The sequence below is a fragment of the Curcuma longa genome, chromosome 2 (assembly GCF_044706935.1).
Source record: "Curcuma longa cultivar G26 ecotype Majalengka, Jawa Barat chromosome 2, ITB_CL_G26_1.1, whole genome shotgun sequence".
NCBI classification, from domain to species: Eukaryota; Viridiplantae; Streptophyta; class Magnoliopsida; order Zingiberales; family Zingiberaceae; genus Curcuma; species Curcuma longa.
Window position 1 is genome coordinate 13,029,151 of NC_133862.1, and position 27,723 is coordinate 13,056,873.

General features: G+C 36.4%; 2 protein-coding genes and 1 pseudogene across 3 annotated transcripts; 2 read left to right on the plus strand and 1 right to left on the minus strand.

The window, feature by feature from the left end:
- Positions 1 to 2,954: 2,954 nt before the first annotated feature.
- On the plus strand, positions 2,955 to 9,969 carry LOC141821986 (peptidyl-prolyl cis-trans isomerase FKBP42-like). Of its 2 annotated transcripts, XM_074709388.1 has the most exons (7): positions 2,955 to 3,148; positions 3,576 to 3,767; positions 6,608 to 6,697; positions 8,340 to 8,524; positions 8,692 to 8,814; positions 8,904 to 9,056; positions 9,417 to 9,969. In XM_074709388.1, the coding sequence occupies exons 1-7, from the start codon at positions 3,070 to 3,072 to the stop codon at positions 9,741 to 9,743; spliced, it is 1,149 nt and encodes a 382-aa protein (XP_074565489.1). In that variant the 5' UTR covers positions 2,955 to 3,069; the 3' UTR covers positions 9,744 to 9,969. The 2 variants fall into 2 exon arrangements, with proteins under 2 accessions (XP_074565489.1, XP_074565490.1); XM_074709389.1 differs by lacking the exon at positions 3,576 to 3,767.
- A 329-nt stretch (positions 9,970 to 10,298) lies between these two features.
- Positions 10,299 to 17,346, plus strand: LOC141822137 (putative methyltransferase At1g22800, mitochondrial). Its single transcript, XM_074709567.1, has 11 exons — positions 10,299 to 10,530; positions 10,604 to 10,684; positions 11,646 to 11,724; positions 11,867 to 12,008; positions 12,168 to 12,237; positions 12,483 to 12,547; positions 12,650 to 12,728; positions 16,234 to 16,321; positions 16,830 to 16,894; positions 16,995 to 17,084; positions 17,221 to 17,346. Exons 1-11 carry the CDS (start codon positions 10,393 to 10,395, stop codon positions 17,335 to 17,337), a joined length of 1,014 nt encoding a protein of 337 aa, XP_074565668.1. The 5' UTR covers positions 10,299 to 10,392; the 3' UTR covers positions 17,338 to 17,346.
- A 4,416-nt stretch (positions 17,347 to 21,762) lies between these two features.
- LOC141821645 (uncharacterized) overlaps positions 21,763 to 27,723 on the minus strand; it is a 7,246-nt pseudogene continuing 1,285 nt past the window's right edge.

Here is a 27,723-nt window from a genome sequence, read left to right on the forward strand (position 1 = left end):
AGATTAAAGCATGTTCAAATTGGACATCATTTCATTTAGGAATTTGTGAGTAAAACGAAATATTGATAAAATTCATAAGCACAATCTAACCAATCAAGGTTGTGATTGTTGAAAAGATTGAAAAGTACATGGTCCAATTAGACACTTAAAATTAAGGAATATTGCAAATTGAAAAGAATATAATTTGTAGAATTTTATTGAAGTTTATGCATGTGACTTTTTGATTTAAGCTCTCTTAGAATCTCAAATGTTCTTCTTCCTAGGCAGTTCATTGAATATTCTAGATTTATCCTTTTGTGTTATAAATGGGCGCTTAACATGTGCTATTTAGCGAAAAAAGAATGCAATGCAATAAAAGCTTCTTCTGCTACTATTCTTCTTGCGCCCGGCTCACTATTCTTTTGCTCAGTGCCAACATTTAGAAGGGCCAATCCTAGCAAGTTCTCTAAAGAACAAACATAATGTATTACTTGGACAGGGATATGAGTATCTGATGTGGTTGCAGATATAAGTGCTCGACAAACCACTTCAGAAGCTTTCTTGCATTTACCCAGTCTTATCCATGAGAGAATAGGTAGGTCTTTATTTGCCAAACTTGCACTGAATAAACATAGATACATTGTGATTTCATCATTTTTTTCTAGCTTATGTGGGTTTGAGTTCTTAGTTGAATCTCTTCTTTCTTATAGTCAATCAAATGGATGAAGATTTTAAAGTTTATTTCTCCTATAGCTCATTTTTTTGATATTTTTTTAAGGATTTCAAGCTGTTTGGAAGTAAGGTATACTCATTCACTAGATGAAGCTCTTAGTACACCTAATTTAATAGCTCTCCCTGCAGAACCAGATAAGTACACTAATGTTATTATCAGACTTCACTATGTGGTCAAATTATATGTGGTAGGGATTGGTCAATCTAATATTGTATGAAGACTTGTCTTGTCTATCATGCACGTCTAACATGTAAAATTGAAAAACATTCATTATTGTGTAAGATAAATGGGGATATTCAAGTTCACTCTGCAAAATATAATTGCCATCAGGTATATGCAGTTAAATAGTAAATGATATTTAAACCCTGCTTGTCAAGCTACTTTAGCAAATGGTGACTCCTAGTCTATATTAAGAGAGAGGTTAAGTCTAAAGCTCAAAAGATCTACAGAAGTTGCATTGAAAATTTAAAAGTAGACTATGACATCAATTGAAATCCAACTCTGCATGCCTTGCTTATTTCTCTTTCTTCAAACTGAAGCATCCTTACATATTATGCATTTTTCAACAGAAACCATCAAGATTCATTAATGTCGATAGTACCAACTTTGTACATAGCTAGAGGCTAATTATTTACTCAGTTTACATTCTCGCAACAAGAATTGTCACAAAAAATTGTATATAAGCTAGCACTACTTGTCAGCTTCATGAGAATTGTCTTTAATATCATAAATACCAGAGAGGTTACCAATAAATAAAGATATTATGACCGGTATGACTCTCACAAGTCATTCTTTTTGAAAATATGAACATCCAGTGTTACCTCAGAAAGAAAGTCACACTGAAACAAAATTTCAATCCCGAAGACCAAGTTCAACTTCAAGCTCATTATCCTCTTCAAACAGCTTCAACAAGCGAGCATATTGCTGTTCTCTCCTCCTTTTTTGCCACATCTTGAATAAGAAAAAAGACAGTAGTACAATAATAGCCACTCCAAGGCATGCAAGGAAAAGCTTGAGCCCTGTTTTGCTACTAGAACTGTGATTGCTAGTCGTTGTCGAATCCTTAGGAGGTGATGGGTCTTCAGATAAACCTAAGAAGAAGAAGCAGCTGCTCAGAGTGAAAAACATTGGAAATGAGATAAATAGGAACACCATATAGTCTATAACTATTAAACTTACTGAAATACTTTGCCCATCAGAAAAGAAGTCAATCAAGTGCGATAACTGAAATAACTCAATAAAGTTTCCAGACATTTTGCTTAATTTTACTAATTTGAAACATTGTTTACCAAGGTTCCTGACAAACAAGCTAAAACATAATCACCAAAACAAAGATTCTTAAAATTTCTCACTGACATGCATCCAACACAGAGAAATTCAGGCCATTCAGGAATTAAATAGTCCACGCAAATTTTCCTACTCCAGGTTTTTCTTTCATTATTAAAAAAAGAGAAACTTCCGCAATCTGAATATAAAGCAGCCGTCAATCAAGAAAAGAAAGGAGTAAGATTCTACCTCCATACGCCCGGATCCTAAAGAAGGAGATAGTTGTTCATAGATTTGCCTAACCAAGAGCAATTAACCTAACTAATCTTTCAACCCTTAGAGGAATCAAATGAAAACCCTTACTGCTAGCCTAAAGAAAGAAGCTAACGCACGAACCACAGTAGGAGCGAAGGAAACATGAAATTACAGAACAACTTCAAGTTAGAGAAACAGATCCAGTTCTACCTAAAACATCTCGTTGTTATACCATCAACACGGAGCAAAACTCACCAAGATCAATGATCACAGAGACGAACTCCGCCCAAACCAAAATCAACTATATACCCCATATTGATCACCGATTAGATCTAGAGCGAACGAAATCGAGAGAAACCAACAAAGCAACAGTGAATGCATGAAATGATCACTTCTTGTCGTAAAATAGCAGGTCTATGAGCATCAAAAGAAGGAAATATTAGAGTTGAAAAGAATTGTACCCGTAAGTAGATTCAGAGAGACGGAGAGAACGAGGAGCAGGAGTCGCGTAGATCTCCCGCTTCGATCTCCAGTCATCTCTCTGTCTCGCTCTCTTGCACAATTGCTCCGCGCTGTTTGTTGTTCGTAAGGATAAAATGGAATGTTATGTGGGCCGATGGTTTAAAAGTTGGCCCATTAATGGAGACATACACATTAAAATGTTTATTTTACTCTTCTTGAAATTGTGTTCGTGGCGTCGAACTCGACTTCTCCGCTTCACGATCGCGGAATTTACCTCTTGATCCCTCCGTCTCCACTCTGGTTCCCCCCACGAATCTGCCATTCCCCAATCGCCGCAACATCCCAGCTCTAGATCGCCGGCCTCCGCCAACCAGATGGCTTCTCCTGCCCCCGCCTCTCCCCCGCCGCCAGGGTCTCCTGCCGTCGTCGATCGGGGAGTGCCAATGTCTCCTGGTGATTCCTCTCTCTGTCGATTTGGACTTGTATTTCTCGCGCCATTGGTAGGTTTTTAGGGTAGGTCGTGAGCTTGTTGCTCCTTGTGGGTTACTTACAGAGAGGAGTGTGCGTTGAATGGGAACCGTTTCGGGATAATTCTGGGAACATTAGCACTGTGAGAGGGTTAGGTGGGTCGAGAAATCATAGCTAGTTGGTGAGACACTATTGGTGTCGTTTCTGACATTTTGATTGTACTAGGAAAGTACGATCTTTTTCTCGATTGTTGGCTGCAAACCAACTGGGCTGCAGACTGATAATCTTTGTCGCGCAGTTACTTGATATTCCTATCTGTTTATCCGAATCATATATTTCCCTTTTTTTTCAATCCGTTTGGATTCTCTTTTTCTTCTACTAAATTTGCCATGTTCCTCTATTGTTTTGGTAGGCTCTGACTCTGATATTGATGACAATGACATTGTCACCGAAGCCGCAGCGTTTGTGCATAACGAACCTTTGCAGGATGATATTGATATTCCAAAAGTCAAGTCAGAGGTGGAGATCCTTCATGAGAACGTCAAGAAACAGATAATTAAGGAAGGCCATGGTGCAAAGCCCCCAAAGCTGTCAACTTGCTTCTGTATGTGTGAAATGTGATGCTCTCTCTGCAGTCTTCTGTCAGTGCCAAAACAAATTTTGTCATCATGGTCAAAATTTTCTATTTGGTTTGAAATCACAATCATATGATCATATAACTAACTTCAGCATGTTTTGTTACAAATTTCAATATGCAGTTATCTTAGAATAACAAACATTTAATTTTCACAAGTAAACCATTGGACAATGCCAAATTTTTCTTTCCCTTCAATTTTAGGATATATATTCTCTTTTTGTGTGTGATAGAGATATCATACAACACCATGGTCTATTACATGGGTGATGCTCATGGGGAGAATGTCGCATGATATCCCATCAATGTAGGAGCCTATCTAGATAGGGACTAGACATTTTCTTTGATGAAAGTGCTACTTGGCCTTCCCATGCAATTTTGTAAATACTTAGGTGTGGTTTTGGTGCGAGTAGTATCCTAGCAAGAACATTCTTTGAAACAGTATTCAGGTAACTCCCACTATAATGACAATTGTACATGTTTTATCTCCACATAATGCATGGAAAAATATTGGTGTACTTTCATATGTCAGCTAATGAGTAAATTTTGGTATCCTACTCTTTAAGTCTTATTTTTTTTTGTTACTCTTTATCTATGTCTGAGTAAGATTAGATCTGTTGCTACTTCAAGTTTCATACTTCCGGTTTCACTTTAAGTCTTATTTTTTTTTATTACTCTTTATCTATGTCTGAGTAAGATTAGATCTGTTCATCTAGAGAATAAAGATCTCCAATTTTTATCCTTTTCGATTCAAGAACCTAGGTTGTTAATGTTAATTTTTCTAATATAGACTTGCCTTGCATTTAATTTTAGAACTTTTGCAAGTAGCATCTATATTTTCTCATACATCTTAGATTAGTGGTGATATATTTTTCTCATCATATTGATCTGCCATTATTGACAAGTAATGATGCTTATAAAGAAAAATAGCATGATAAACTATGTATAATGCTAGAAGGTATGTGTTCTTTTGGTGATGTATGACAATTTAATAAACAAACAAGAGACTCTTCATACAAAGATATGTATGAACTTTATGAGAAAAACTAATTAGATATAGAAACTTAAATAATCTAAATGATTAAACATAAACAATTTTCAAAAAAAGAGAAAATGTGATTATAGTGGGATTATGTAAATCAACAAGAACGAGGTTCAATTAGGTGGCAGAGTGGTAGAGTGATTGAACTTTTTGTTTCCACCTATCTTGCAATTCACAACCCACTCAAATTTTTCTGAGTGCCCCTCCACTTACAAAATGCTTTTTAACCAAATAATTGCTATTTCTTTTTTCCTCTCTTTTTCAATCAAGTGGACTAGGTACTAGATCTATAGTAACCATAGTATTTTTAGGATTTGCGAGAGGATTCAAGTCTTTTGAATCTACAAGGTGCTTGTTCGTGGTGGTACTTGATGCTTGGTGCTTCAACTAGAGTGGGATAGCAGTTGAGGTGTTTCCTATGTTGGTTGAGATTTGGTCTTTTAAAGAGGATCTCCTTTCATGGGATGTGAGCAAAGACATTTTTCTCTTTTGCGCAGGTGGGGATGGTGGAGGTTAGTGAAACAATGGCCTAAAGTAGTTGGCTTCAATGGATAGTAAGGGTGTGTTGTTGGCACCTTTAATGGAGGAGAAGGGTTTTACTCTCTCTCCATCTTGATTTTGAGCATCGATTGGTAGTGGTGGCAAAGGCTACGACCATATGAGAAGGCTTGGGCATGGGTGGACGGGGTACTCGCCTACTCGAGTGAAAGAGATGAGCCGGAAATAATGAAGTTGGCAGTGTTTTCAATGAAGGCATTGACATCGGTTAAAGGGTTTTGGCACAAATGATGTAGGAGGTGGGTGATGGTGATGGAATTGATGTAGATCTAGGTAGTGAAGTTGGAAGAAGGCCCTACAATGGTTGAAGAGGTTTACTTGGGTTGAAGAAAGTCTAACAAGGAGGTACACTGATGTTAGTCTCTACGATGGTGGTTGAAGGTGATTTCGTCATTGATGAAGGGTTGATATCAAGGAGAAAGAGGTCTTCTTGGTGGATGTGGGTCGAAGAAGATCATGAGTCATTTGTAGATGCTATAGCCATAAGGGGTGTCATGAATGCAACTAGAAGGGAGAAAAGACAAGGTCCTTCATTTTGGTAGTGACTTAGGTTTTGAGGGAGGAGTTATGTGGATTGGCAAGAGGGGATTCATAGACGGAGTACTTACTAGGTTCAATTTTGATACCACTTAATGCAGTATCTGAATAGGTGATCTCACACAGAGAAAGAAATTAGAATATTTAAAATTCCATTAATTCAAAACTTCCTATGTGATTCAAATGTGAAAGTTTCTAATTATATTGTCCAGGGTGCTCAGGTGCTATTATAGAGCACAAATTGAGTTATGATGTCATAGTTGGAGTGTAAAAGTTTTGCTATCAGTACAACACTTAAACCAAATCAGCATAAGAATTTAGTGATATTTCATTCATTTTTTAGTCTTTGGCTTGCTGTTAGGAGTACAGTCTGGGGAACTATTTGGTGAGACTGATATCAGACTTTTTAAAAATAATTTTATTAAGTTAGTAGCATTTATGTGGTTCCAGCAGACAATAAGACTGAATCTTAGTTTGTAGCCTTTATGTAATTCCAGCAGACAATAAGAGAGTATCATTTATGTACATGTTATCCCATGCTTCACAATATAATATCCTTCTGAAATTAAGCCTTATTTGTGACAAAGAATTATGTTATTGTTTCTAGTTTTATTGCAATTGCCTCTTTATTTATACGGTTAATGTCTTCTGAAGCCTTATTCTTACTCTGCAGTTCACTATAAGGCATGGGCTAAAGGCACTTCACACAAGTTTGAAGATACATGGCAAGAGCAGAGGCCTACAGAAATCATATTGGGAAAAGGTACACCTCATGTATAACCCATGTAGGATTTTCTAATTCATTGAAAGTGAGATACTCTTAATCTCCATTTTTCATATAAAACATTAAAGGAAAACATATTATTTTCCTGTATTTGACTATTTCTAATTGAAAATTATTTCAAGTGTTTGTTTGCCTATATGGTTAAAAAATGCAAGCCAAAAGACTCATTTATTTTTTAAATATTATATTTATTCATCAAGTTATTTTTCATCATATATTGGTTCTTAATACCATTTTGTCAATAAATTTATTCTCAATGTTGTTGTTCTTATTTTAGCATTTTATTGTATTTATTAGTATAGCCGACCTCACCTAATGGGATAAGGCTTAGTTGTTATTGTTGTTTTATTGTATTTATTAGTATGTTTTTTAATCAAATATTTTAATAATTTCTACTATTTTTATTTTATAATAACATAATATGAATATTATTGCGATTATTCATTATATAATTAGGTAGACAACCCCAATATTATTGCCTTGGTTAAAGTCTTCAAATCAAGCCACTAGGTAGACAACCCCACCTAACTAAACACATCATTTCGGATCGACGATGTTGCTTAAAGACAAATGCCCAAGATTACATTTCATTTACATGATCGTTCATGCTCTCATGCTTTGAGGTTTTCAACCTTGTCAACGCTCTTCACCCTCGAGTCCACTTCATGTTAGGTCTCTGGTCCATTGAATGCAACAAGCTCTCCGAGCTTGTTTTATGTCATCCAATCCTTCATGTCCACGAGTTCACCTCACTCTGAGCCTCCAAGCCAACGAAGCAACGATCCCCATGATCACATCCACATCTACTCAATGTTCCTCGCTTTAGAATATTCTCTAAGCTCCTCCCAAACCCTAAAACTTGTTCTAGGCTTTTGAGCTTTTGAGTGCAAACCAACTCGATCTCATTTAGTCAACCAACTCTCTAACCTCCATGTGGACTATTTCAAATACCTACACACTTAATGAAAACATTAGAAATATCAAATCTAACTTAAAACTTTTGCCAAAATATCAGAATAATATGGTTACTCTATACCTCTTGGAACCATCATTTCTCCAACACCTCAATAGTTATAAGTTAGACTTGGGGATGGGATTGTTGCTGTTTTTTCTCTCAAATAAAGGAAAAGGAATGCACATACATTCAGCTAAAGAATTGTTGTTTCATTATTTAATGGCATTGAACCCCAAATCCAGATACCTTTTTTTTTCAATTGGGTCAGTAGCAAGAGAATGAATAAGTTGCTATTGGAAAAGACCAAAAAGTCAACATTTGGATATAGTGTTCTGACATGCTCTTGCCACCTAGCCTCAAAGCAAGATGCTATAACCATGTAGTGTTCTTTGAAATTGAATTCCGAGACCGAGTTGTGCTCGCCATTATGATGAATTGAGGAGGATATGCAAAATAACATTTACATTGTTGTTATTGTTTCTGAATATTATACTGATGTGTTTAGTTCCATGAATCTTTAATCCCACACGTGATTTATAAGTGAAGACACATCTATTAGATCTAATTTTGATACGTATTCCATCATTAACCAGTGGACATATTTCCTACAGATAAGGTGGTAATTTGTTTTATCACTGGACATTGACTTATCTTATGATACAACAGAAAAGAAAGAAATGGCTGGGTTGGCCATTGGTATTGCTAGCATGAGGAGCAGGGAGCAGGCACTGTTGCATGTGGGTTGGGAGCTAGGCTATGGCAAAGAAGGAAGCTTTTCATTCCCAAATGTACCACCTATGGCAGACCTTATCTATGAAGTCGAACTTATTGGCTTTGATGAAGCAAAAGAAGTGGGTTATCATATTTTTTTTTTTTTGCTTTACTTTTCTTGTATATTGTATATGATGCCTTACTTCAGTACTCGAAGTTGAATGAAGAGTATAGCCAAAATTCTTCACTTCACAACTCAGTCGGTAGGATTATCATACCTTTTTGCTGCTTAAATTATATTCTGCAGGGAAAAGCCCGAAGTGACATGACAGTGGAAGAGAGAATTGAAGCTGCTGAAAGAAGGAAGGTGGAAGGGAATGATTACTTCAAGGAAGAAAAGCTCGAGGAAGCCATGCAACGATACGAAATGGTCGGGTCTGTTACTTTTTTAATTCAGCCCTTGTTAATTTCATTCCATTAGTTTCTTCGTTATGCTTACATGTAACTTGTTCTCCTCAGGCAATAGCTTACATGGGCGATGATTTCATGTTCCAACTGTTTGGAAAGTATAGGGACATGGCCTTGGCTGTGAAGAATCCATGTCATCTCAACATGGCAGCATGCCTCATCAAACTCAAACGTTACGAGGAAGCTATTGGTCAATGCACTATTGTGAGTATATCCATAACTTTTAGGTATTTTTCTGCATTTGATCCTGAAGTGTTGCCTCTTCAGTTATATGTTGTCTTGTGTAGATTGTCTTTTTTGCATCCCTTGGTAAGTTCAGTCAAGAATTTGACTTATCAATTCTGTAATCTCCCAGATTATATAAACAGAGATGTGTTTTATATGAACAAAAGGAATAAATCTTCAAGATTCATAAACTTATTGATCTAAAGTGCTAGTCTTGAGTTTGTAATTTTTGGGGAAATTGCTAGATAAATTTTTCTTCATTTTGCAAAGGCTAATGCTTGTTTATTTCCCATTAGACAAACCTTGTCCCTCAGCTGACTGTGCCTTTACATGTTTCAGGTATTATCAGAAGATGAGAACAATGTCAAAGCTCTTTTCAGACGAGGAAAGGCAAGATCAGAACTCGGTCAGATTGATGCAGCCAAGGAGGACTTGCAGAAGGCAAGGAAACATGCCCCCCAGGACAAGGCCATTGTCCGAGAGCTTCGCTTGCTAGCTGAACATGACACAGCTGTTTATCAAAAGCAGAAAGAGATCTACAGAGGGATCTTTGGGCCGAGACCCGAACCTAAACCGGAGAGCTCGAATCGGCTTGTCGTATTTTGGCGATGGCTTGTTGCTCTTATTTATAGCCTACTCAAGTTCAGGAGGCACAAGAAAGAGTAAGAATTGCTAAGTGCCGCATATATTAAACGACACTGTCTAAAATATTATCCCACTAGTTCGATGATCCACCATTGTGCAACTTTTTATTGGTATTAAGTGATGCACATATCAATGACTGTTGAGGCCTCGATTGCCAATATCCAAAGCTGAGCGAACACTTGAAGAACATGGTATTTTTTGACCTCCTCCTTTTAGACAATCTAAGTGCCATTTGTTCAAAGGAAATATGAACAAAGTATAGAATTCAAGATCCTGTGGTTGATGTAACATCCTAAATCATATAAAGTGTCGAGTTTGACTGAAATCTTTGAAGAATTATTCGTAAATTTTCAATCAAAACATTGAACTGCTAAGTAGCAAAATTGAATTTTTAAAATATGCAATGATGAATTGAGTGACGAACTGTTCGATTAGTTGCAATTGCAAAGACAGGTTTGGGTCGATCATGATTTTGGGCATTTCCAAAGTTTGCGACGTTTTTTTAAAGAATTTTCATCGCGATTCAGAAAAAAAAATGATAGAATTTTCATCCTAAACCCTAAACTTTGGGCTTCTTGAACAGGTATTGGAGGTATTGTGATAATTCCATTTTTGCAAATACGGAGTTTCTCCGTTTCCCGTCGAGGGTTTTGGAGGCAGAGCGAGGGAGATGGCGAGGGCTCTCGGAAGACAGCTGGGGAAGTGCAGATTCTACTCTCTATCGCCTTCCTCCTCGTTCTGCACTGAGGGCGACGGATTTCAGAGCTCTCGCGTTAAGATATTCGATCGGGATCTCAAGCGAAAGCAGGTCCGATTCCTTGCTCTTCTATGATTTTCCAGATATCTGAACTCGATCTAATCGAAGGGGGAATTTTGAGTAGAGGGATCGAGCTGCGTGGTTGATGAAGGGAAAAGACGAGTTTGTCGACTCCGTCGCCGAAAACCTTCTGGATCGCCTCCATGTAAACTAACAGTATTTCCTCATTGTTTTTACTTATTTAATGCCTTTAGATAAATAAGTTGATGATTTCTGAAGGATTGGTTAACAAAAAGATGAGCTTGATTCCGGCACTGTTTGATTTGTAGAATCGAATGTGCACTGAAAGATGAGGCGCAACAGTTGTTGGTTTATTTTCCTATGTGTTATTTCACATCATGAATTTGTTTGGCGATAACTATTGATTGGTGTTGGTGCTGAGATAAGACATGTGCCAGTTTTGGAAGTGTTTGATGCTATTTTGTTTGGCATCTTTTTATACAAAAAAAAATGCAAAATGTTTTGTTGTTTGACAATCAAAAGTTGATTTTAATAATTCTAAGCCAATCTGACACAGTTAAAACATAGGATAATTTAGAATCAATCCTCATCTTTGTATAAGAAGGGGAAGCAAGGGAAGTGATGGTTGAATCATCTAAACACTCATTTCTTACCTGCCATTTTGTCTACATCCAGATTTTGTACCTGTTAAATGGTGATATTTTTGCTATTTGGTGGTGTTCTCCATATACCTTTCACACATTTTGCTACCGTTGTCCAAACATGTATTAGCTGCCTTCATAGCAAGTTATGCCTTTTTTTACTTCTAGATGCAGATGCTTAAAACATACATGAGTATCAAAACTGTGGAAAGAGTAAAATAACAGTTAAAATTGGTGCTGAAAACTAAGTTTATTAAATCATTAAAGAACTCTCTGTGGGTGACATGCAGAAGTAATTTGTCATGTATTGGAAAATATGAACTTTAAATGACTAAAATTATGATATTATGATCAATGACTAATCCATTTTTTTTAAATGTCCGTAAAATGTATCAGATTCTGGAATCATCTACTGAAGTGAAACTATTAAATTGAACTTAACTTTGTTTTAGTAAAAGCAGAGCTACAACCCATTAATTTGATGATCTTTTCTTATTTTGGCAGGATTGCAAAAAGACTTTTCCTACGTCACTGTGTCTTGGAGGTTCTTTAGAGGCAGTTAGGCGCCTTCTACATGGGCATGGTAAGTATATATCATGCCTTCTTAATTGTTTCTCAATGTGACACCTGAGAAACTCTTAGCTCGCTCAAGTTTATTTTAATGGAAAACAAGAAAAGGTATAGCATTTGCTGAATCTTGGGAGAGATGTGGTTGTTGTTATCAGGTGGCATTGAGAAGTTGATCATGATGGACATGTCATTTGATATGATTAAAGCATTAAAAGATACAGATGACAAATTTTCAAATGAGAACCTTGAGACTTTCTATGTTGTTGGAGATGAAGAGTTCCTGCCAATGAAAACGAAGTATGCTGTTCTGGTACTGCTAATCCACTTAGAGCTGTAATTAATTGTAGGGCCTATTAATGATTATTATTGGATAAAATATATGTTGTTATAAAACTTATGTTGTTTGTTTGTATTTATTTTGGAGGTTTATCTATTTGTTTATTTTTGTTTTTCTAGTTCTGTGGATTTGATAGTAAGTTGTCTTGGACTTCATTGGACCAATGATCTCCTGGGAGCCATGATACAAGTAAGTTGTAAATTGTTACTTTTTTTTTTCCTTTCTTTTATTGGTCCAAAATGTTTGGTAGGTAAACTATAAGATATAACTCAATCTAAGGCATATCTAGTATTATGCCAAAGTTCAGATATGATTAGTATGTTTAAGCATTCTAACTATATGAGCCATGATTCCAAGTAGGTCCTTAGTTCTTTTGTGGTATTTACAATTAAAAATAGTTACTGAATGCTGACATTTTCTCCTTAATTGTGCAGTCCAGATTGGCTTTGAAACCTGATGGTCTATTTCTTGCATCTATCCTTGGTGGAGAAACTTTAAAGTAATAAAATTGATTGATTATTTAATTTTATGATCTTTTCTAGTTACTGTGATTCTTGCAATTTAGATCTTCTGTGGCTTTTGTGTTTATGTTTACAAACAGGGAATTACGAATAGCATGTACCATTGCTCAAATGGAGCGCGAGGGAGGTATCAGTCCTCGTTTATCACCTTTGGCACAAGTATTTATTTTCCATCAAATTTAGCTGTATTATTTTTGTCAATTGCATACCAGCTTATGTGCTTCATGAGTGTATCTAGATATCATAATAGGAACTCTAATTATGTGCTTTTCCCATCAAGAAGGATTGATATAAGATCATAAAGTAGACAATTCACAGATAGTACCAGTTATTTAAATTCGAAAGGTTATTTTTGTAATCAGAAGATTAAAAAATGGGGACATTTTATAATTAGAAAATTTGAGGTTGAGAATACTAACTTCAAGGGTTAAGTGGATACCTAATGGCCTGTGGAATTGGAAATAAGGACTGACTGGCAATATTTAATCAGGTTTATAGTACTCTTGCAGGCCTGCTTACACTTCTTTTGGTTTATTTCTGGTAGTATTTGACATTGGAATCCATTCATACCTGAACTAAAATAATCTGAAATATGGTTTGATTTCTTTAGTCCTACCTTTTGGACTATTCAATGAATTTCAGCTGATCCTAAAATCCATGTCTCTTAGTTTATTTGTAGTTTGTCCTGCTCAGAGTTTTGGTGGAGAGTATCTTTTTCACTGTATAATTTGATTTCAAGAATTCACTGAGTGCATTAGTTGTAAATTTGAGGATTATCGGAGGGTGGGATTCCGGTTACATGTACCACAATATAAGTAGGGTTAGTATAGTATGTCATAATTCATTATTTTTGATTGATTGCTTCTCATTAGTGTTGTCGCCTAATCAAGAAGTCTAATGAGTAAGAATGTTGCTGCCCATGATTGTTGGGTAGTCATCACTTCTAGAGGAAGAATTCTGCTTTTGAGGACTCTGAGGAGTCACTGTGCAAAGGTTGAGTGGTGTAGAGTGCAGTACAAATTGCCTCATGAGAAAAGAAGAATTTGATAGAAATAGAGATTTTTAGGAGAATATAATGAGAAATAAAGTAAAATTAATTTGATCAATAAAGTGAGATAAATATGTATAAACATCTTTGCAATGGAAATAATAACGCTTTGATAAATAAGTTGAATTCGTAGAAAAGAAGAAAAAACTTAGGAGTCATATGGTGTAGAGTTAATGGATGACAAAAATAGAAAATAGATTAATATGGTGTGATTATATTCAAGGAGACTAAGACTTTGTAATTAGACAAGTTGGATCTGTTTTAGTTGACGAAATGAAGAAATAAAAAACATTTGATGTAATTGAACAAACTGAAAATATTTGAATATTGTTAGCACTTTAATTATGTACAGAGTTAGGATAAAATTCATATAGCTGATTACAAATAATTGAAACTCACAATTTATTATTTTTATTACTCTGAAGTAAAACATCCATTTCAATTAGAGTGGTTCTGTTATTTCAATCAAACCTGATTACCCTTTGATTTCCTGGTTAATTGACCAATTGGTATTAATCTAAGACCACCTTGCCTACATCCTAACCATGGTCAAGTAATGGGTTGTCTTCATTGCTAAATAAACTTACAGTTATTATTATTAATTTACATTTGAATCCACATGTGGCTAGAAATTTCTACAATCATTGTCGCCATTATAATCACCTAGGCCATATTTGTGTCAACCATGGCTTAAAATCTCAATCCGTTTCATTCGATACGGGCGAAACATCTCGTTCCGTCAGTAGACCGGCATCGGCACAGGTGGTTTCGGCCGGAACACCGTCCGGAGGCGTCGTGCAGGACTGGTGATGCCTCCAGAAGCGTCGCCCGAGCCCTGCGACGCCTCTGGAGGTGTCCCCCGAACCCTGTGACGCCTTTGGAAGCATTGCTCGAGCCCGGCGACGCCTCTAGAAGTGTCATGCTGGCCGCATGGGCCCGTGGTCATGCGGAACGACGTCGAATAGGCGATGAAACAGAACAGACGACGAGTTTTTAATAAATAACTTAGGTTAATAGTTTTAATCAACTCCTAGCTGTGATTGGGATAATTTAAATAGGTTTAATTAAAACCTAATAAAATTATCCTATTAATTTAATATATATAATTATTTTATTTTTATTTTAAATATTTAGATTAAATTTTTTATTTTTAATTAATATATTTTATGTTTAAAAAAAAATCGAAATCATATCGGCACGATACGATACCAAAATTGTATCGTTCTGGTTCAGGACCGAAACTTCAGTATGACTCGAAATTTTAAACCTTGGTGTCAACTATTTAGAGTTGGCTATATGAATATTATTCCTTTGTTGAACTCTATATATGAATATATACGGTTGGTCAAATTAGTTAAATCATTTGTATTGCATTGAAATGGTGCCCCTTTGGTTTTCTTTTTCCTTTTACACCTTCCACGCTAATGGATTTAACTATTTTTATCTATTGGTTCCTCTTCAACATGTGTATGCCATCTCGACCTAATTGGAGCTACAACTAATTGCTCTTGAATTAGTATTTTTTAATTCTATTTTAACATTTTTAAAACACTACATTTTTCATCTTAGTCTTCTTATCTCTACTATGTTGTTTTTTTATACTTGTTGCTTCCTGCTATGTTATTTTTTTATACCTGCTGCTTCCTAACAACTCAAGACCCAGTCCATATGGGTATTACTACCATCTTATAAAGTTCCTTTTATCCTATGGTGTACACAAAAAACACATAAGACTCTAGATGCTTCTTTTTCGTTGCAAGCATCCATTCTTTTCCTATATATCTTTATCAAAATCAATATCTCCTTGTTGAAATATAAAGAGTTTTAATACTGTAAATTTTATTTATATAATGGTATGTGAAGAGCTAACTAGTAGTAAAATAAAAAAAATTACTGTAGTAACATCATATCTGTGTTATTTCACTAAGATGCTGTGCAGCACGAAAAGGCTATGGGACATTCATATTATCAAGAACCCTAATTGGTTCTTTAAAACTCGACCTCCTAGTTGATTATTTTTTTTTGTTAATTGATGAAAGTAGAGTTAGTCTTTTAGCTGTGACTGAAAAATGGAACTTTGTAGAGTGATCTTTAGTATTGACCAATGTCCATGTTGAAATAACTTACTATAGTTATCCTGAGGATTGTTTTATGAAATACCTACGCAGGATGATGGAGGAATTAGTATATTGTCAGAATTCCTATTCCTTATCCAGAATGTATACTAAACAAAGGGTTAACTATTCCATCAGAATCTATATAGAATGGAATAACTATTCTAATGAACCTAATATAAAATGCAAAGTAAACCTTTCTTTCTTGCCTTGGAAAGTGAATTTCCTGTGTACATCATTAATGAGCATTTTTTTTTAGAATGGTTTATTGATTTGGCTTTACTTGTATCTGCTCTTCATTGCTGAAATTAAATTGTGTTTTTTGCATGAGACTGAAATTTTTTGTTGCTTGCTTGTCAAAAGCTGATGGCATTTTTAATTCTGGGTCCACTTCAATAATTCAAACTGTTGATTCCTTGAAAAGTCACAATTTGTTGTTACATGAGATAGTTGCACCTGAGGAGTAGATGAAGAACTAATTAGATATTTGTTTCCTATTCAGGTCCGGGATGCTGGAAATCTTCTGACAAGGGCTGGCTTCACTCTCCCAAGCGTTGATGTAGATGGATATACTGTGAAATATGATAGTGGTTAGCATTCATGAACTCTGGAATGACTTACTTCATTTGTTTTTATACATATGAAAATCAATGTTATTTATTTAACAATTTTTTCTACTATATTATTAAATTTCAGAATGTTAATATATAATTGATGTGTGTGTTTTAAGCGTCACTAATGGTGGAAATTGTGAAGGATACAGATCGAAATTGTCCTGCTATTACTCTAAAACCTGTCTCCTGGAGTGGGTTGGCACATTGTCCTTACTTCCAGATGAACACTATAGTAGATTGACACATAATGAACTTTGATTCTACTTTTGGTCAAATTTATAATATGGAATGTTTTCCTATCGCAACTATTTCTTTGCAAACACATTATTAAGTGCTAGAATAGCCGTTCCTTCTCCTTTGGTTATTTTTCAGAACAATAGTTCAACGCCTTTAGCATTCAAATTTGAAAAATTTTCAAGATAATATTGGAAGTTGTAACTAACCTTTTCCTCTCACTCACATTCGATTTACTGATTGGCTTTAGCTTTGGAGCTCATTGAACATTTGAGGTCTATGGGTGAAACAAATGCCCTTTTACAGAGGAACCATGTAAGTCATTCAATAAAATCAATGCTATTTGCATCTTCAGGAGCTCAGATCGCATTGATGGATTATTCTCCTCTTCTATTGTCTTTATTTCTACTTTTAGATCCTAAAAAGGGACACAGCTTTAGCGACTGCCGCCGTGTATCAATCAATGTTTGGCCATGAGGACGGAACTGTTCCGGCTACATTCCAGGTATATAACTACTCTATCCAGTGACAATTTATACATCTTAATTAGTATATATGCCTGTGTATGCTATCCATAGTTCTACAATTTTGGCAAATTAACCGCCTTGTGGGCACCAATCGATAATAATCTCCCCTGGCAGGTTATTTACATGACTGGTTGGAAGGAGCATCCTTCACAACAGAAGGCCAAGAGGAGGGGCTCTGCTACCGCATCGTTCCAGGATATTCAGCAACACTTTGGCAATACCAACAACTGATCTTTGAATCATTAATGTGTTCATCGACTAATATTTCCTTGCACTCCAAAAGATTCCTTCAGTAACTTCTATTTACTTCCTACTTCTCAGATAAACAAGTTTGACAGAAGCTTCAATTTTCATGAGATACGTCGTACCAAAAGTCAGACTTCTGAAATAAAGTTTGCAACTGACTCGGTATGGACTAGACGCCGTGAATCCTGGTTCACTAGATTTGAAGAACTTATGAAACTAAACTCGATTAATAAATCTATTTATTTTTGCGTTCAGTAATCTATACTTCCTACTTCTAGTTAATTCTGAGTTGTTTCTCCTTTGAAGTTGTTTGTTTGCTCTAACATTACATGCTTGCGTAGGGGTGAGCAAAATCTCGGTATAATTGATCGAATTAATAATTGATTTTGTATCAGTTTAGTAATAAAGTTGGATTGATTCAATTTGTTAAAAAAATCTTAATTAATTCGATTCGGTGGATTACATTTTTGTTTACCCTTATGGTTGGTCTGCATATGTTGGTTGGTCTTCGTGAATGTGGAAACTTTTGTTTGTATTATATTATGAAATTTGACTTTCGATGGTCGAAACACCAAACGCGTGGAAGGAGCTAAACCTTAACAATCGAGCCTCATTTTCTAACGCACCCTGTTTGTTGCTCTGTCTTAGCAGCTATCACTGCCTCCTACCACTTTCCTAAAGTGCCAAATAGTAGTACTTGAAAGGACACATCTGAAAGCTCGATCGGTGGTACACTCCCCCTGGTGCACTGCATTGCATTCCGGAGGGTCCCATTTGGATCTCATTCGGCCCTACTAATCATTACGCTCATCTCGTCCTCATCGTGACCTTCTCACTCAAAGATCACTGTACTACTCTATATCCTTGTCGCAAAAAAGAATCTTAATTCCTTTTAAAATCTTCGCCTCGACAAATTGTTCACCGAAACAGATTGCGATCGGTAGTTTTACCAACCACTCTTGGTTCATCTTTTTTTTCTTCTTAATCTTCTTCCTTTTCTCGGTCACCGTCGTCGACATGGGAGAGGCTGAGGAGGCATTTGGATATGCAGTTGAGCGGAAAAGGACGTGTAGGCTGCGTGTATTACACGGTCGGTTCCACGACCATTTCTATGCTCATTCTGCGTGCGCCTTCAGGACGGTCAACAAAAGGAGCTAAAACGTCACCAGCGCAGCTGTTGCCATCGGTGCAAAACGCTAGCGAGAGAGACGTCGACGTCGTCTTTCCCTTTCTAAGGAGAAAGAAAGCCAGAGGGAGGAAGCTTCTTCATTTCCCTTTTTTTTTTTAAAAAAAAACACGTCCTTTTTTTTATTGGATGATCATCCAAAGGATGTTTTTTTTAAGTTATCATTAAAATAACTTCTCATTTTATCTCAATCTGTTTTTATTTTTATTTTTATTTTTTCAATGATATTATAGTAATTATGAGATTATCTGCGATTATATAATTATAACAACTATGATCTTGTAACTAAGCTAGTACAATGTAATATCATGATCAATATTAATTGAAAATAAATTATTTATAATGTAACAAATATATTATTCGTAGCTGCTACAACGTAATGTTAACTAGAAATGAATATTATAATGGTGTAACAATTATGATTATATAGTTATAATAAAATATTAATTATTATTAATCATAATTATAATATAATATTGATTGATATTTATTATATAATTATAATATAATATTGATTGATATTTATTATGAACCGTAACTATTATAATATAGTATTATTAATATTAATTAAAGTTGAAATATTTATATTATAATAATTATAATTTCATCATTAATATAACAACGTCAATAATAAAATATTTTTAAAAATAAAAATTAATAATTAATTTACCACCGCTTTTTTATGCTTCAAATAGAATCATATTTGTTCCCTGATACGAGGGTCAAAAGAATGTCTCTCGTGCCAAATTTGAATATTCGATACCGTCGGTTGGAATTTCTCACAGCTGTCTCTCGGAGGACATGCAAATCATTTCATTTATTATTAAAATTGACTTCCTATAGAAATTAATCAATAAATAAATATATCTATTCACTTTCAGTGAATTAATAATTGCATGGTCGTACGTTGGATTAAATCCGAAAGATATTCAACACTGATTTCCATGAAGCATGGTCGACGCGTGTCCACCTAGAAGATCTTGATTATTGTTTTTATATTGAATTTATTATTATTATTATTAAATACTTTATACGTGACTAAGGTAGTGTCACAAACCATGAGAAAGTCTAAGTGCATAACAATCGAATTGACATCGAAGATGAGACAGATGCAGAGAAGCTTCGTGGTTTCGTGGTATGATTAAATTGATTGCTATATTTATTAAAGTGGATAAAGATCGAATATTGATGAAGTTGAGATAATATTCTATAGTAGTCAATTGTAACTTTTCGATTTACCTCCTTACAGATGATCGTAGAGCCGACCATGTAGAACCGTTAGAGTGATGGATTTCATATTTTATTGAAGAAGAAATGGAGAGAAGCTTCACACAACCATTACTACTTCTGCATGCACCACGACGAGCCATCATGGATCTTCACTCCATTGTAAACCTTCCTTCGCCTTGATCCTACCTACATAAGACATGTTCCAACTCGTTAGAATTTAACCTTAACGAATAGTTATACAATTTCAAAAAGAATGCGAATGCATCAACTCCAACTCCTACTCCTATGTCTCTTGACAACTGACTCTACCTCTACATCACTTAGTAACTGACTCCCGGTTCCGAGTCCTCTACTGACGTGGAGAACTAGGGACCACATGACCAGTGAGAAATGAGGGGAATGTGGGCCCAAGATAGTGGGGGTGTAGAGTAACATGACACCTCCTCAATCGGAATATGGGATTGTGGGTGCTGCCTATGTTTGCCAAGTGGAGAGTATAAAAAGAAATTCGTTTCTGCGACCACAGGTATGCGCACATCTCAGAGGTCACTTCTTTCTACTGTTATGTTTCTCTTTACTCCATTTGTCGAAGCTAACTTGAGCGTCAGAATGGCAGCACCAAAGTCGGCCTTGGCCCCATTCTAACTCTCCTCTAGTTCGACAAAGAAGTCACAATTCTAGATGTGTAAGTCACAATTCTGGGTGTGTAGTCTTCACGATCATTTACTTGTCACCAGCCCTCTCATTAGTGGTTCCCTTCTCTTTGATCTTTGACCGGATCAAATTGACATCGTCTTTGGGAATTTCGAGCTCAGACATTGAGATGAAAGACATGAGAAGGATGCATGATCACAACTCTATTGGTGAGAGGGGTCACGGAGAGAATATCACCATGACGAAAGAGGAATTCAACCAGCTAGTGGCAGCCACAGTTGAGGGGATCTTACAAAGGCGCCCTATACCTCCACCAATGCATATCCCCGATACTTGTAATCCCTTCGGAAGCACCTATTTTTTCAGCACGAGTGTCGATTCCGCCCGCCATGTTCTCTGTCTCGACAGTGACACTCAATAGAGCATTGACTCAGGAAGACAATCTCAAGAATCTCAGATCTTCGAGCCACCAATTGAAGATTTCAACAAAGGTAAATCACTCATACTAGTTGACGAAGATAAAGCACAGGACACGCCCTTCTCTCGAACTATCCTTGAGGAAAACTTGTCACGTCATTTCCAACAACCACAACTCAAAGAGTACGCTGGGTCTTCAAACCCTGAGGACCATTAATGCTGACTCGAGAGTGCTGCTCTTCTACATCAGTACACTAATGGTGTCAAATACTGAGTTTTCTTAACCACCCTCTCGGGATTAATGCAAAGATGGTTCAGTCGGCTAAAACCAAGCTCTATCTCCTCCTTCAGTGATTTTTGTGCTTCCTTCTTGTAGCATTTCACCAGCAGTAAGTCGTACCTCAAAACGTCACTCAACCTCTTTTCTATGAAACAGAGAACTCAGGAAATGCTCCAAAAATACATCCACTGATTCAACTAAGTCGCTCTGGATGTCCCCTTAGCCACATCCAAGATCTTGACAAGTGTCTTTTCACAAGGACTAATGGATGAAGACCTATTCCGATCCTTGGCGAAGAAACAGGCGAGCAACTTTGAAGACCTTCTCAGACGAGCACATAAATATGTCAAAGTAGAGGAAGCTCAGTCTGCCAGAAAAGGGGAAATCAATGCGTCGACGCCCGTCTATACCTGACAGGATCAAGAATGCCCTGCATTCACCACCACGAAAGGTAGGGCCACCATCCTTAACTACATCCCGATACGTCGGGAAAATAAAGCACAAGCGATGACCGAGGTGACTACCTCCTCTGCTTTATCCCCACTGCTTGCCGATAAGGAGGCTCGGTTCTATTCCTTTATTAGGGTTATGTCCATTCCATTTATGAATGCAATCAATTTGCATGGGAAGTTAGGTGACTCGCTCAATGAAACCACTCAGGGAGAAGGTCATCGCCTCCTTCACCACGACATTCTCCCTATCGACAAGCTTCGGCCAAGTGTCCTCGATACAAGGACTCACGGGGGTGACAGAGTTGTCAGCCAGTCAATCATTCATCGAGAAGGTCACCAGAACCAACTAGGCACCGTCATACTCCTCAACTAGTGTCTTCTAGAGATAACACCCTTCGACAGGGCACGATTAATATGATCTTCGGGGGCACAATAGATGGGGATTCAAATCGAGCGAGAAAAGCTCACGTGAGAAGGCTCGAGTGTTGTGGAGTCAGCGTCGGAAGAGGAAGGGGAGATGGTTTGTCCATCAAGTAAGGTCGAAGAGACTTAGAGGGGGTATCCACTCCTTATAATGATACACTTGTGGTCCAAGCCATCATCACCAACTACAAGGTGGCCAGAGTGTTTGTCAACACAGGAAGCTCTGTCAACATCTTGTTCAAGGATGCTTTTGATCAAATGTAGATTGACAGAAGTGAGCTTCGATCGATGTCCATTGCCTTGTTTGGATTTACGGGGCATGAAATTCAGTCGGTAGGGCAAATTAATCTCCTGTTGTCTTTAGGAGAAGAGCCCTACGTCGGACCCGAACCACCATCTTCACAGTAGTCGACTCTTCCTCCTATATGTTATCTTAGGTAGACCCACTCTGAGTGCCTTTTAAGCTGTCGTATCCACTTTCCATCAAAAGGTAAAATTTTCAGTGGATGATCAAGTCAGAGAAGTCAAGGGAGACCAAGTGGCCTCGAGGAAATGCTATGTTGAGGTAGTACGAGCTGACTCGATACAAGCACGAAGAACTCGAACAATTGAAGTATAGGTTATCTAGGACATACACATCTCCAAACCAATCAACGGGTTGGAGTCGGTGCAGATTGTACCTGGGCATCCGGACCGAACTGTTGGTGCAATCAATTTCAGGTCAAGGTTGACCAGGCCAACCAAGCTCGAGTTGACTTGAATTGGATTTCGATGTTTGTAAATATGTTAGTTTGATGTCAAATAGGTCAAGATATCCAAGTGGGTCAAGGTTGATCAGACACTTGGTAATAAAAAATCCAATAAAAAGTTGGCAAGAGGAAAGTCCAAGTGAGTCAAGGTTAATCGGATACTTGGTGATAAAAAATTCAACGGGAAGTTGGCAAGAGAAAGTCCAAGTAGGTCAAGATTGACCAGACACTTGGTGATCGAAAGTCTAATGAAAAGTTAATAAAAAAATCCAAATGAGTCAAGGTTGACCGGATACTTGGTGATCAAATGTCCAATGGAAAGTTGGCAAGAGAAAAGTCCAAATGGGTCATCAAGGACCGGACACTTGGAATGAAACAAAAAATCCAAGTGGGTTAAGGTGGACTTAACACTTAGCACGAAATGGAAAGTCCAAGTGGGTCATGAAAGTCATGACACTTGCACTATAAAATAAAGGTCATTTGCGATGAATTTTGCAACAAAAAAAAAATTCATCGCAAAATCATTTGGCGACAAATTAGTGACGAAAATATTTTCGTGGGTAATAGCTCATCGCAAAATTCTGCGATAAAAAAATATTTATTTGTCATCAATTTCATGACGAATAAAGCTTTCGTCGTCAAATTCGTCACAATTTGATGACAAAAATATTTTCGTCACAAAATTGAGTAATTGTTAATCTGTGATGAAAATTTATTTTCGTCACAAAGTTGACAACGAAACATATTTTTGTCACAAATTATGCGACAGAAATTTATTTCGTTGCTATGGAGGGGCGAAAAATTATTCGTAGAAAATGGATGAGATTCGACGACGAACTGTGTTTTCGTCGCCAATTTGGCGATGAAAACATAGCTCGTCGCCAAAGTTTCGATAGCACCAAAAGAAATTACGATAATTTTGCGACGAAACTATGTTCGTTATAAAATTTGTCACAAATTATTGAAATTTCCTATAGCTTCTATTCGTTTCATTCTCCAAATCTTATTTACATCATACTTCAACCAATCCTATTTACATCATACTTCAACTCAAATATTAAACACATCCTAACAAGCAACCAACATATCAAACCAACATAATACTGAACAACAACATCCATCAATACAAACAACCAATAAAACATTAACATCAATGTTCAACATATCCAATTATTTCAACCAATTTAACATTCAACATAAATATATAGCAAACAAGTTATCATAACATCATTCTAATTCAACAAGTCTCAAAACATCATAACATCATCCTGAATAAACAAGTCTGAACATATCCAATATATTAAAGGAACAAAACAACTAACAAAGTCTTAAAACAACCAGAAACAAAAAGTATCATCATCCACGACATCGGCCTCGGAAAATACTTTCTGTTCTACTTTCTTCTCCATCCACACTTCTTCTTTTTTTCCTACATCAGAAAATAAAATAAAAAAGTATTATTTATACAAATCAACTATAATATGTAATTATATACTTCAACTCTATCTTTGATTTCGTCAACCCTGTTTGAAATAAAATAACAGTGTTAATTAATAATAAAAATAAACTATTTATAAATGAAATAAAAAATGTAAAGCAATACTAATTGTGAGAAAAATTAAAATTATATACAACTAGGCTTATGAAGAATCATCATCATCACCGTTATCACTAGAACAAGGAGGAATCTGACTCGGAGTGGAGCCTAACTAAAGATGTTGCATAATGAAATCCTGTTGTCGGCGTATTTCTCTCATCTCTTCATCCCTTTGCAAAATTATGCCCTTTAAATTAGAAACTTCTTCAGTTAGACTTTCTATTTGTGCCCTTACTGCTGGTAGGGTGGAAGAAGATGTGTCAACAACTCAATGAGTTCTGCTCAGAGAACTCATTCCCAATATTCTTCCCCCCATCTTGGATCTCCCAATCGCCTCTAACCAGATATTCAAATCATTCCCAACAGAGGACTCAGATCCATCATTGTTATCACTAGCACTTGAACTTCTCTGTGCTAGCTCTAGCTCATTATATTTTTCATATATTGGAATACAAATATATTTAATAAGTTAGAGAAGGCACATAACTATTAGAATCTAATTAAGTTAAAAATTATAATCTAAACTTTAATAGTTCTAGCTCTATCCCCACTCCAAGTCTTATCTTTCTTTTGAAATGTACGGGTAAAAGTCTCTATAAAAAGCGGCTCCTTCCCCATTTCTTTAGCCTAAAAATACATTGTTAGAAATAATATAATAGTTTAAAATTAATTAGTAACTTAATGCTTATAAAAAATTTATCAATCTGCGTGTATGTACATTGTTGATTGAGCCTCCTGCATATGTTGCAGATGAGTCTCCAAAATTAAATGTTTGATTTGCTTTGTTCTGGTGACTCCTTTGTTTACTCTCCTCGATTTCTCAAAAATCAAGGATCCTAGCCTTTCATCGGTGATGTCTGATGGTTTTTTCCCCTTAGTCTTTGCATGATTCAGAACATGCCGAATGTGATTCCCATATTTTTTTTCTTAAAAATTCTCTTGATTTTCAATTCTTCATAAGGATCCCAACTTAATGCCCACTAAAATTGAAAAAATAACAAATAATTATATATTCATTTTAATTTGATATATCAACTGAAGGGAACATATATCTTAAATTTGTTCCACCATAATTCTTTTGTTAGTATATGTCATAGAAGCCCCTCCCTAATGGTTATTCATAATTTTATTGATTTCATGAATAACATGTATAGAATTTTAAAATCTATCATAAAATTTTAAATAAATATTATTAAATAAACTAAATAAGATGAAATCTGAATATCCAAAAAATTGATAAGATAATCATTATGTAGGAAAACATATAATGAAAAAGTATAGGAACTTGTTTTTAACTAGAATCAAGAATACTAAATTATTAAATGCTTATAAATCTCTGTGAGGGACTATATACTCTTGAATATTCTGCAACTCAGTAACGGACTGTCTGAGAGAAGGGCCTGAAGACTGCAATAGTGACAAATCTAGCGAAGGTGCATGAGATGGTCCTACCGAATTAGGGTGTGACATGTTGGGTCCAAAAGGATGTCCGTATCTCCACAATGGCATGATATTGCCCACTTTGGGCCTAAGCCCTCATGGTTTTGTTTTTGGGCTCTCCCCAAAAGGCCTCATGCCAATGAAGATACTTTTCATCCTTTTAACCACATGATCTTTTTCATGTGCTTTAGATGTGAGACTATGTTTGCACCCTTGCAACCCAACAATTCCCCCTCAAACAAAGGACCACAGGCCCCCCCTCAACGTCGTTATTGATGTCTGAATCCTCGACCCACCATGACTTTTTCACCTAGCCGCAACTAGGACTTTTTGCCCCTCGGTCCATTCGACCTACTAGGACTTCACCTAGTCGCAACTAGGATTTTTTGCCCCTCGGTCCACCTGACCTACTAGGACTTCTCACCTGGTGTCTGGTTCTCTTGATTCAGACACGGGAGTACCCACTTTCTTTATTTAAGGTTCAAAGCATATGGTTAGATCTGGATCATGGCTCATCCGGCGGTTAGTCCGGTGAAGAGCTGTCTCACTCTGATACCACTTGTTAGTCTGGATGGAATTAAAATATCTCCACAATGGCATGATATTGTCCACTTTGGGCCTAAGCCCTCATAGCTTTGTTCTTGGGCTCTCCCCAAAAGGCCTCATGCCAATGGAGATACTTTCCATCCTTTTAACTCCATGATCTTTTTCATGTGCTTTAGATGTGGGACTATGTTTCCATTGTGGAGATATTTTAATTCCATCCGGACTAACAAGTGGTATCAAAGCGAGACCGCTCTTCACCGGACTAACTGCTGGATGAGCCATGAGCCATGATCCAGATCTAACCATGTGCTTTGAACCTTAAACAAAGAAAGTGGGTGCTCCCGTGTCTGAATCAAGAGGACCAGACACCAGGTGAGAAGTCCTAGTAGGTCAGGTGGATCGATGGGCAAAAAATCCTAGTTGCGACTGAAAGTCCTAGTAGGTTGGGTGGACCGAGGGGCAAAAGTTAGTTGCGGCTAGGTGAAAAAGTCCTGGTGGGTCGAGGATTCAGACATCAACAACGACGTTGAGGGGGACCTGTGGTCCTTTGTTTGAGGGGGGATTGTTGGATTGCAAGGGTGCAAACATAGTCCCACATCTAAAGCACATGGAAAAGATCATGGGGTTAAAAGGATGGAAAGTATCTCCATTGGCATGAGACCTTTTGGGGAGAGCCCAAGAACAAAGTCATGAGGGCTTAGGCCCAAAGTGGACAATATCATACCATTGTGGAGATATTTTAATTCCATCCGGACTAACATGACATAGGTACAATACTAAGTGCCGAAGCAAACTGACCAGAAGTACTCCGTCTATGACCATCTCATCGAAACTATTAACCAAAATTATTATGAGCTAAAATAATAAATATTTATTATATAATGAGGAATATGAAAAAACTTACCCATAAAAAATGCATTACCATTTTTAAAAGATCTCCTTATTTTTTTATTATATAATAACATCAAAGTCCTCATTTTCATTGGCATTCTCCTCGTCGTCGTCGTTATCAAATTCATTCTTATTAATTTCACTTGCATCCATATTTATTACTACTCCGTTGAGATTTCGTAATGTTGAAATAATATATTCTTTTATTTGAAATGTGTCCTTAACTTCTTCTTGTTGATATGCAATGTCTTCCCAACGTTTCTCAATCTTTTTCTATGCTTTAATTTTACAAACGACCCATCAATCATTTGTGTCACATTTTAAACTAGGATATAAAGCATAGAATATCTTAATCGCTTGTTGTGCTAACACAAATGATTCATATCTTTTATAAAATCTCTTATGATTTATATATTTCGACTAAATTATAATATGGATATACCTTCATTCCTCTGACAGGATCAAATCAACGATACATAAACAAAATAACTTACATTTATAGTCTG